The 12,291-nt window shown below is 40.4% G+C and overlaps 1 protein-coding gene across 1 annotated transcript in view; it reads left to right on the top strand.

Moving 5' to 3' along the window:
• Positions 1 to 11,943, top strand: part of FBXL17 (F-box and leucine rich repeat protein 17) — a 623,577-nt gene extending 611,634 nt beyond the window's left edge. The window contains exon 9 of the mRNA XM_033929147.1: positions 10,712 to 11,943. Within this exon, the coding sequence (XP_033785038.1) occupies positions 10,712 to 10,849 (138 nt within the window). The 3' untranslated portion in view covers positions 10,850 to 11,943. The remainder of the gene's footprint in view (positions 1 to 10,711) is intronic.
• The last annotated feature ends 348 nt before the right edge of the window (positions 11,944 to 12,291 follow it).

Consider the following 12,291-nt stretch of genomic DNA (forward strand, 5'->3'; position numbering starts at 1 on the left):
CGCTCCACTAGTGCACTGCGATACTCAAGAAAACAGAAGGGAGGTGGGACTAGAACCAATGAAGGTAACTCAAGAGAACAAGCGCACCCTAAGCACAAATAAAAAAGCCAAAAACAGAAAATTATTACTGTTGAGGGATTTCATCATCAGAGGCATTAACCTTGGAACACAAGGCGAGGAGACCAAAATAGTGAAATGTCTTCCAGGATCCTCAACTACCAGGAGTTCCAGGCAAATACAGACTATAATTAAGGAAGAAACTAAGGATTTTAGCACTGATGTTGTTATCCATCTGGGAACAAATGACCTGACCAACAACTCTACACTTGCAGCACAGAAAGCTTTTCAAGAGCTTGGTGAGGGCTTGAAACCTTTTGTAAAGACTTTAGCTTTTTCTGAAATACTGCCTGCATATGGAAAGGGAGAGCAAAGAGTGAAAAACACAGAGGACTTTAATAGATGGCTCAGAGTCTGGTGTCATCAAGAAGGCTTCAGGTACATAGGAGGATGGGGAAATACATGGAAGGACAAGAAGCTATATTGCACTGATGGGCTACATATTACTACAGCAGGAAAAAGAAACCTTGCAGAGAAATTTAGACGACATGTTTCTAGGCATTTAAACTAGAAGGTGGGGGTGGTGTATGTATGAAGGACAATTATAGAGCCCACCCCCGGCAAAAGAAAAGATGTGATAGTAGTAAAGATTGAAACATAAACAATATCAGCAACTCATTTTTTAGTATTGCAACAGAAAGTGAAACGAAACAAAAATCCATACGAAAAAGGAGATTGTCGCTGAAAAATAGCTGGAAAGTGATGACCACAAATACTCGCAGTCCAAACTAGTGGCGGAGAAAATAAAGGCGAAAGAGTTGGCGTTCGTGAAATATAAAAAAAACCAAGAAGAGGAGTGCAGAAAGGACTACAGGGTGAAACTGAAAGAAGCCAAGAGAGAGATACATCTGGCGAAAGCACAGGCGGAAGAACAAATGGCTAAAAATGTATAAAAGAGAGACAAAAATTTTTTCAGATATATTAGTGAAAGGAGGAAGATGAAAAATTGAATTGCTAAACTAAAAGATGCTGGGAACTGATATGTGGAGAGTGATGAGGAAAAAGCAAATGTGCTAAACAAATACTTCTGTTCTGTGTTCACAGAAGAAAATCCTGGAGAAGGACTGAGATTGTCTGGCAAAGTTACACAAGAAAATGGAGTAGATTCTGCGCCATTCATGGAGGAGGGTGTTTATGAGCAACTTGAAAAACTGAAGGTGGACAAAGCGATGGGACCATCCCAGGATACTAAGGGAGCTCAGAGAGGTTCTAGTGAGTCCTATTAAAGACTTGTTCAACAAATCTCTGGAGACGGGAGTGATTCCTGGGGATTGGAAGAGAACGGATGTGGTCCCTGTTTATGAGCAGCTGCACAAACCTGGTAGTGAGCAGCACCAAACTCTTCTCGTGGATTTAGGATCTCATCACCTCAACTATAGTTTTCACAGAAGGCCCTCCAGTTCTGCTTGTGGGTCTTTAGCTCAATCCCCTTCCCCCACCTGGGGTCCAGCATCTGCCACCCCCTGCCAGACTTGCTCAGAGTCACAAAGAGCTGCTACAAGAAATAATTGATTGATTGATTTTAAAAAATGAAATATCTTTAATTGTGATTTTAAAAAATTTATTTGCACGATTAATTGCAATTAAAAAAATGTAATCGAAATGCAGTCCTATTATAGTAATGATGGAAGTTATAAATGGCCAACTTTTTGATTAAGCTTTCAGGGAAAACTACAGGAAAGTTGTGATTCTTAGCTTAATCTTATATTTATCTAAAGGATGAAGGAATCTGCCTACTTCTGTGATATGAACTGCATTCAGCTTCAAAATAATTGACAAATTAATCCTTTCACATCACTGCAATTGTAAAGGTGTTTGGTTTAATTAGGCTTGTCTGACTGCCTTCTCTAATCAAGAATAAAGGTTGTAGCTTAGACAGTTAAGGTCTAGAGGGGCTATCTTTGACCTGCCAAGAATGTACTTTTTAATTATTGATTCCTACCATTTCAAACAGAAGACCTTCATTTTATGTTCAGTTTTCAACCATAGGGCATAACAGCAAAAGCAGTTCATTTTTCATATGGAACTGTGCAGCTGTTGAAACAGTATTGAAGAGCACCTACAATTTTTTTTTTTTAATAATCTTTATTCATTTTTAAAACTTTCAATAAGTGTAACATAAGATACAATCATTTTATACTTTAACATCACTTAATATACCATCAAAGTCTAACTCACATCAAATATCCCCCCTTATACCCAACAATTGTTCTTAAGCATAAGAAATCATAAAGTATTCCCACCCCACTCCCCACCCTGTACGTGTATGAACAAAGGGAAAAAATAATATTCATTCTGTACAATATTTTGTTAATGGCTCCCAAACATCCCTAAATTATTTAAATGCCCCTGCTGTATGGCTATTACCCGCTCCATTTTAAAGTATTCCATCATATGTTCAAGATGTTGTTGAAAATCTTCCTGGGAAATTCTTTGAACTGCATCCTAATTGAGGATAGTTTTATAAAGGGGCACATGCACACCCAATTTGTTATATTTTAGACATTTACACACAAATTTGTTCACATATGCAAATACTATAAATTATTTCTTTTAAAATATAGACCAGAGTAAACTTGCATTCTTTGAAATGATGCTCAATCAGCAATGGATCTATTATTCAATAATAATAATTGGACCGCCAAAAAGTAAATTCAAAACTCAAAAATGTGTATCCAATATAATGTTCTTCTAAACTAAACTACACAGACCGCAGTAGTGCAGCCCAGGAACCAATTTATCACTGGGTATGTAGGCACTCACTTCTTCATTGGTCTCTAATACTTTATTATTTAGTTATCAAAATGCCCAAATTTTAAAACTTTACCAAAATCTTTTATAATATTGTCATCACTTAAACATTTAGCTTAAATGCACTTAGCTTTATGTTGGAGTGCCTGGCTCCTCAGGGGTCTCAGCAAGAGTAGCACCTGGGCTTCTTCCCACAGAAGAGTGTGGGGTCCCCTAGACCACAATCCGATGGCAGCTCTGGACTTTAGAGAGGACCCAACAGTGCGCAGGCTGTTCAAGCCATTCACTCTGCAGGAAATCATTACATGATCCCTCCAGGAATTAGAGCTGGAGCCACCCCAGACCTCTGCCATGCAGTGCTCGCTTATGAGCAGCACAAAGGCACAGGCTGTAGCCAAGTCTATGACAAAGCTCTACCCAATGGATTCTGAGTTCCAGCAGCTGTTTAATATGCCTAGTGGCACAAATTTCGAAACGTACCTCCGTAAAAGCGGCAGCAGCACATCATTTGTTGCCAAAGCATGCCATTCAAAGCTCAGACAGGTGGGAGACCCAGATGACAGCAGTGACCCCCCCCCCCCCAATTCTTTCTGGTGGGGGTTGATTACATAGTGGACTTTCTAGGGGTTTGAGTAAGGTCTCGGCATAAGCCATCTCAACCTGCAAAATGCTCTGGATGAGGCAACGGGTGGGAGATTCAGCCTCTAAAGCAATGTTGAGCAAACTCCTCTTTAAAGAGCAATTGCTCTTTGGCAAGAGTCTCGACAATCTGATGGCCAGTGTTGCAGATCATAAACCAAAGTTCTTATGGACAGGAGACCATGGGCCCCACGAGGGTCCAGTCAGGGAAATTTTCATGGTTTAAGGCGTTTTTGACAGTACTCGGGAACTTCAACTTCCTGGAAACCATTCCAAGGCCTGAGATAGAGGTTCATAGTGCCAGGCACCCACAGGCATCTGGTTCCTGCTCCTCTGCAGTTCCCAGGCTCTGCAGTGATGCCTGGCCTGTAGCCCCCACCCCCCTCAGGTGAGCACAGTCTGGCAAAGTTTTTGAATGCTTGGATATAGATCTCTTCAGACCATTGGGTGCTGGACATCATTCGTGAGGGGAACAAGCTATAATTCTTTTGACCCCTTCCGTATCTCTCCATAAATTCTCCTGCAGTAAAGCCAGACAAAGCAGAGAGGCTCAGAGATCTAAAAACCATAGAGGCCATACCGGAAGGTATATAGGGCTCGGGCAGATATTCAATATACTTTATTGTGCACAAAAGACTTGGACAACTAGAGGCCAATCTTGGATCTAAAGTCAGTCAATGAAGGATTCGAGATTTCCAACTTCTGCATGGAAATGGTCTGGTCAGTCATTGCATTGGTGGCACAAGGGGAATTCCTTGCCTGAGGCTTATCTGCATATTCCCATCTTCCTGGCTCACAGAAAGTTCTTGAGGTTCCATGTACAAGAATGCCATTCCCAGAGCAGAATATTGATTCAAATGTTTCAGGCTACATAATTTTAAGCTTGTAACTTGATCTCGACTGCCTTTCTCCTGGAGTCTGGGAAATTACACAGTGAAAGTAATTCCTGAGCTTGATTATAGAGTACTTTTCCTATAAATATCTATGCATTAAGAAAGCCTGAAAGGGTATGGCGCTTATATACTGCCTTTTTGTGGTTACATATTCAAAGCAGTTTACATATGTAGGTACTTATTTTGTACCTGGGACAAGGGAGGATTAAGTGACTTGCCCAGGGTCATAAGGAGCAGCACTAAGATTTGATCCCTGAATCTTAGGGTGCTGAGGCAGCAGTTAAGAACATAAGAAGTGCCTCTCCTGGGTCCATCGTGCCCAGCAGTCTGCTCGTGCCCAGCAGTCTGCTCGTGCGGCAGCCCAACAGGTCCTCTATCTATACCCCTCTATCCTCTTTTCCTTCAGAAAATTGTCCAATCCCTTCTTGAACCCTAATATTGTACTCTGTCCTATCACGCCCTCTGGAAGCGCATTCCAAGAGTCCACCACCCGTTGGGTGAAGAAAAACTTCCTAGCATTGGTTTTGAATCTGTCCCCTTTCACCCTTCCGAATGCCCTCTCGTTCTTGTAGTTTTCAAAAGTTTGAAGAATCTGTCCCTCTCCACTTTCTCTATGCCCTTCATGATCTTGTAAGTCTCTAGCATATCCCCTCTAATTCTCCTCTTCTCCAGGGAAAAGAGCCCCGGTTTCTCCAGTCTCTAAGTGTATGAAAGGTTTTCCATACCTTTTATCAAATGTGTCGCTCTCCTCTGAACCCTCTTGAGTATCGCCATATCTTTCTTAAGGTACCAATATTGGACGCAGTACTCCAAATGCGGATGCACCATCACCCGATACAACGGCAGGATAACTTCTTTCATTCTGGTTGTAATACCCTTCTTGATTATACCTAGCATTCTATTCGCTCTCTTAGCGGCCGCTGAGCACTGTGCCGTTGGCTTCATTGTTTTGTCCACAATTACCCCCAAGTCCCTTTCTTGGGTAGTCTCATTCAATAACATCCCTCCCATCGTATAGCTGTACTCCGGGTTTCTGCTTCCTACATGCAATACTTTACATTTCTCTACATTGAACTTCATCTGCCATCTCGTCACCCACTCCCCTAGTTTGTTCAGGTCCCTTTGTAATTCTTCACAGTCCTCTTTAGTCCGAGCACCACTAAATAGTTTGGTGTCGTCTGCAAATTTTATTATTTCGCACTTCGTCCCTGTTTCTAAATCATTTATAAATATATTGAATAGCAGCGGTCCGAGCACCGGCCCCTGCGGAACACCACTCGTGACCTTCCTCCAGTCCAAGTAGTGGCCCTTCACTCCTACCCTCTGCTTCCTTCTCGCCAACCAATTCCTGATCCATCTATGTACGTCTCCTTCCACCCCATGGTTCTTCAGTTTATGAAGTAGGCATTTTTGGGGTACCTTGTCAAACGTGTTTTGGAAATCTAAATATACGATGTCTATGGGGTCCCCTTTGTCCATCCGTGTGTTAATTCCTTCGAAGAAGTGCAGTAAGTTCGTTAGGCACGATCTCCCCTTGCAGAAGCCATGTTGGCTTGTGATTAGAAGTTTATTTCTTTCAAAATGCTCATCGATGCTGTCTTTTCTCAGCGCTTCCGCCATTTTCTCAGGAACCGAGGTCAAACTCACCGGTCTGTAGTTCCCCCGGGTCACCTCTTGATCCAGAATGTCCACTCCTAAAGTGTACCTTTCATTTTAAATCAATATATAGTTTGTTTTCTGTCTTCTTCTTCTTCATAATAATTACCTTTTTGATGACTATCAGTGTGAATGATGTTATTTTCTGCTTTCCTGTTAGTATATTTTATTGATAGAAATAGTAGAATGTTCAAACCAAATAAAGCCATAATAATAGATTCAATTGGCTTTACCCCTATTTAGCATTGCTGGGAAGGAGGCCTAATGAGTAAGTATCCCCTATTTGTCCACTTAAAACAGGCAAGATAATTTTTAAAAACTTCAGTAATAAGTTGCTTTTATTACACTGCAACAATGAAAGAAAGTGATAAATGTTGTATATTTCAAATATTACACAGCCAAACAGGCAAGATAAGAAAAAGTTTCACTAATAGGGTGCTTTTATTATACTCAGCAATGAAAGAAAGTGGTAAATGTGTATTTCAAATATTGCACGGTTGGAAATATTTTCACATGCCATGATAAATCAATTGCTATATTTTTGAATGAAATAGTTGATAGAAAAATGAAAGCATCTAACTAAAAATGGACTGATACATTATGGGCCTCTTCTATCAAACTATGTTAGCAGTTTGTAGTGCTTAGAGCTGCACTGAATGGCACGCGCTGCTCCCAACACTCATAGAGTTCCTATGAGAGTCAGGAGCAGTGCGGGCCATTCAGCGCTGCTCTCTGTGCTAAAAACTGCTAGCGCAGTTTGATAGAAGAGGCCCTATGTATACTCGTATGTTTATTTAAATATTTGATATATTGCCAAGATTTGAAAAAAACAAGTCTAAGTGGTATACAAACAACATATAGGCTCAGTGAATAAAGTGCATATATCAAAGCGTACAGATAAGGTACCCTAAAGAAGAACAATAACACACTCAACAGAATCCAGTCTGTTTCCTCAAAGAAAACAAAACTTTCACCAGAAAGTGATAGCAAGGTAATGCTGAAAGATGAAATTGTGTACATACTTTTTACATATGGATATTTTCCCATTAAAATATTATTACAATTGTTAAATATTATTTAATAATATTAAAATATTATTAAATGTTAAATATATTTTTAATATTAAATATTATTAAAATTGTTAAATATTGTTAAAATATTATTAAAATTATTGTCTGTCTAATCTCACAACACACGATTAATCTATTCTCTTCTATTGGGTTGAAGGCAGCAAACAAATCACATCTGTCTAAAGTGGAGAAAAAAGACCTCATTTCATAACAGGGAGCTCACCATAACAGATATTGCTGAAAGCAAGTGAGCTGGCTCTTCATCATAGGTCAAAAAAACTCCACATAAGGACAGGGAACACTATATATGCTCCTCCTCCACCAATAGGAAAAAGATACATGGCAGTATCTATATATATAAAATCGGAGGTATGTATGTGTGTATGTGTGTGTGTATGTGCCGCAATCACGCAAAAACGGCTTGACCGATTTGAACGAAACTTGGTATGCAGATCCCTCACTACCTGGGGTGATATGTTCTGGGGGTCTCGCGGCCCACCTGCACACATGGGCGGAGCTATAAACAGAAAATCAGATTTCACCCATTCATGTCAACGGAAAAAATGTAAAAAACTGCCATTCTCACAGTAATTCAAAAACGGCTTGACCGATTTGAACGAAACTTGGTATGCAGATCCCTCACTACCTGGGGTGATATGTTCTGGGGGGTCTCGCGGCCCACCTGCACACGTGGGCAGAGCTACAAACATAAAATCAGATTTCACCCATTCATGTCAATGGAAAAAATGTAAAAAGCTGCCATTCTCACAGTAATTCAAAAACGGCTTGACCGATTTGAACGAAACTTGGTATGCAGATCCCTCACTACCTGGGGTGATATGTTCTGGGGGTCTCGCGGCCCACAACTCTTTGTTGCTTGCTCAAGGGTGAGTTCACCCAAGAATTTATATGTTCTTGCTCCTGGAGGTGAAACTAAAAATGTTGTTTATAATCACGTTTTGCGTTAGTTGTATTGTATTCATTTTGTCAAATATTTCACATTATAATTTGAATATTGTACTTTTTATTAAGCTGTAAAAAAATAATTTCATTCACCACTATAAAGTATCTTTTTTTGAATCCATTTACAGTGTTATTGCTATAATTAAATACCCGTGCAACGCCGGGGCATCAGCTAGTATCTTATAAATTCATGTCCAATATAGAGATGGTTGGATTAGTTCGAAGGAGCATAGTTTCAAAAACTCAATACACTTCTCACTCTGTATCCACGGGGATTAGATGCAGAGACGGACCACGAAGTGTGAAAAACCGCAAATAACTTCTCGGCCGACTCTGACCCACCCCCGCCTCCCTCCCGCCTTCCCCCCCCCCCCCTCCCGGCATCCCGGACCTTACTTAGTGGTCTAGCAGGCTTTCGGGCAGGAGCAATCTTCTTATGCTCCTGCCCCATGCAGATCACTCATAGGAAACGGCTGATATGAGCTCCCGTAGTCTCTCAAGAGACTACAGGAGCTCACGGCAGCCATTTCCTATGAGTGATCTGTACAGGGCAGGAGCATAGGAATATCACTCCTGCCCCGAAAACCCACTAGACCATCAGGTAAGGCAAAAAAATAGGCAAAAAATTTAAAATTGCCCCCCCCAAAAAAAAAAAAATTGCAAATAACCAAATCCGCTGATGCTGAAACTGCGGATTCAGCAGCATTTCATTATGCAATCTTCAGGCAGCACTTAACAGGAAATCCTCCTTCTTCCCACATGCTCGATTCAAGCTAACAAAACCGGTTAATTTGCTATTTTGCGTTTGCACACCATAAGCAAAATTTTTTATATTTATTTTCTGGGTAGGGGTTGTTTGGGGTGGAGGATGGACATGACAGCACGCTACCTGGTTAGGGTGGGGGCCCTTACCGCATACAAAATAGGTGGCAGTAGGGTCTCACATGGTATTTCTTTTTAATGGCCGCATGCTAATGGCAAAATTAACGCATGGAACAAGAAAAAAGCACCAAGGTCCTTCAAGTGCATAATCATATATTCAGAAAAAAATCAACCATTTTCCAGCCACAGCAAAAGTGGCTTTAACATTTGATAGATAGTGACACGTGGATAAATTTTACCCCTTCCCTGCAGGAATTCATTTTCCCGTCCCCGCGAGTTCTTTTCCTGTCCCTGCCCAATTCCTGCAAGCTCTGTCCTCATCTGCCCAAGTCTCAAACACTTTAAAATCATAAGTGTTTGAGGCTTGTGCGGTTAAGGCAGAGCTTACAGGAATGGTGCGGGGACAGCGACAAAACTCATAGGGACAGGATGGGGAAATTGAGTTCCTGTGGGGAAAATTTGTCCCCATGTGGGACAGACCCCATATAAGGGGTGAGCTAAGGCAACTTTTGCGTGGCTTTAGTAAAAGGGCCTCAATAAGGGCCCCTTTTACAAAGCAGAGGTAGCGATGCTGCCATGGTAAATACACCGAAGCCCAATCTCCTGTGGGCATCGGTGCATTATACCACAGCAGCATGAGTACCGCAGCTTTGTAAAAAGGGCCCTAAATGCAGAAACTTACTGCATTTTACTAAAACGTCTTTTAGTTCATGTAATGATAATGTGCTTTTTTTTACGGCATGAGATTGTTCATTTATCATGTTAGAATAACCAAAATTATCACACTTCCTTTTACCTCCTATTGCTTCCAGTTCTCACATAGAAGCTTTCTTGAACAGGGATTTGTTGCATCAGTATGTAATTTATTATAAGACAGCTTGGAGCTATCAAATGAGTATGAAAAAATCAGCTTCTTTTTTATTCGGAGATCAGATGTAGAATGTATGATTTTTGTTTAAAGCACATGAGCCGAGTCGGTCCAGCGGATGGCCACTAGAACGGTCTCCGGACTCAAGGGTCTCTCATACGAAGAAAGACTGGGCAAATTGCAGCTCTATACTCTAGAGGAGCGCAGGAAAAGGGGGTGACATGATTGAGACATTTAGGTACGTCACAGGTCGTGTCGAGGTGGAAAACGACATATTCGTTCCCAAGGGATCCTCGGTCACAAGGGGGCACCCGCTCAAACTCAGAGGAGGGAAATTTAGTGGTGACACCAGGAAGTACTTCTTCACAGAAAGGGTGGTGGATCACTGGAACAAACTTCCGGTGCAGGTGATCAAGGCCACCAGCGTGCTCGACTTTAAGAATAAATGGGACATCCACGTGGGATCCCTACGAGGGTCGAGCTAAGGAACTAGGTCATCAGCACTCAGACTTAATGGGGTGGGTCAGTAGAGTGGGCAGACTTCATGGGCTGTAGCCCTTTTCTGCCGTCATCTTTCTATGTTTCTATGATGAAAGTACTCAGATGAAAAATCCAAATTCTCCAAGCTTTCATAGTACTTTTTTTTTTTCTTTTCATTAAATAGGTTGTAGTAAAGTTTTTGTTTTTGTTGGGGGGGAGGATGTTTTTGGGACTGCCAGATGAAATTTCATAGCTGCAAAGAGGCCTCTACTAGCAGCAACAGTGATGTCTCTTTTGAGGCACTGATAATTATTGCCCCAAAAAGGACGCATAAATTAAAAGTTTATTGCCATGCATTAGTTTCATGTGTCTTGATTTTTGTTTCGTTGTAGGTGAATGAAGTGACAGTAGAACAGCTTGTGCAGCAGTATCCTCATATCACCTTCAGTACGGTTCTACAAGACTGTAAACGAACCTTGGAGCGGGCCTATCAGATGGGCTGGACACCGAGCACTTCAACTGCCTCTTAACTTTCTGTGCAGTGTGGGAAACTTTAAGGAATTGGACAGGACTTACATGAATCGCAGCTTTAGAATATTTTATCTTTTTTTTAGAACATTTTAAACAAACTATGAACTTTATATCTTTCATATATCTTTTTTTTGGGGGGGAGGAGGAGGAATGTATGCAAAACCATTTTTACTTTTTCTTTATTTTCAAGTTTAGTGATTTATCAAGTAACTTATCCCCTCTTTTACTAAGGCGCACTAGCCAATTTAGCGCGTGCTAAATGCTAATGCATCCATAGAATATAATGGACGCGTTGGCTAGCGCGCCTTAGTAAAAGGACCACTTAATTTTATGACCCCCCCCCCACTCTCTATGACATATTCTGCGGTTTTACCATACAGTAATTCAGCTCTTTTTTTTTTTTTTTTTTGCCTTATAATGCAATTTCAAGGTAGGTCTGATAAGTTATAAAATTGCATCATGCTTACTTTGATGTAAAGCTGTGTTCAAATGTTGGAAGAAATGCTCAGATATGCATCGTATCCTTTTCTTATGTATAAGCAAAATGTGGACATCTAGGGCTATCTTTCTGAATTGAATTACTATTAGTAATTCTGTAAATGATTCTGTATACAGTAATGCTGAAATTTTTATGTCACTCAGGTTTTTCTTCTGGCTTGCAATTATATTAATTCCCATGTAACTGGCAACCATGTTCTTGGCCTCAAAAATAGAGGGCAGAAAACCTTCATGCAGTTGGGATCCAGATTTGAAGCCATTCACATATTTTAAGTTATTTGGTCATCTACAATATAGCACTGAAGTACAATTTTTTTTTCTAAAATGTAGATTAGCAGCAAAGTAAATAATAGCTGAATGACTATTTATGGCAAGCATTTTCAAGATTTTCTTTTGTTTTAGAATCACTGACTGTATCTCTCTTATCGTTCCCATCTAATATATTTTTCTTTATGTTTTCTTTTCTGGTATTTTTATAATGTTGAAGCTGAATCTTTGGAGTTTTCCCCTGGCACCTGTTCCTATCTATGGGGGATTGCAATGCATATGGATAATGACTGGAGAAAACAAAAATATAAATATGCTTTCATCCTAAGATAAAGCTGTTTCATTTTCATTCTTACTTCTTCTTTTATAATGTAGCTTCAATGATTGTAATCATATTACCCAATTTAAAATATTGATTTATAGATATGAATTTTTTGAATGAAGATAAGGGCCAAATTCTATAAACCAGCAGCTGCCTACAAAAATAGCACTGACAATGTGTCAGTCATGGTTAGGCGCCATTTAAAGAATCACAGATAGTGGCGCCTACCACAAAACTTAGACATTTGTAATATAGGCCAGGGTTTTACTGGCCTACATTGCAGACACCTAAGTTGTGTTGAGAATTGCATCTAACGATACCTAAGGTAATCTCCGCCCCTAACCATGCCTAATT

This window comes from Geotrypetes seraphini, chromosome 1, assembly GCF_902459505.1.
Source record: "Geotrypetes seraphini chromosome 1, aGeoSer1.1, whole genome shotgun sequence".
NCBI lineage: Eukaryota > Metazoa > Chordata > Amphibia > Gymnophiona > Dermophiidae > Geotrypetes > Geotrypetes seraphini.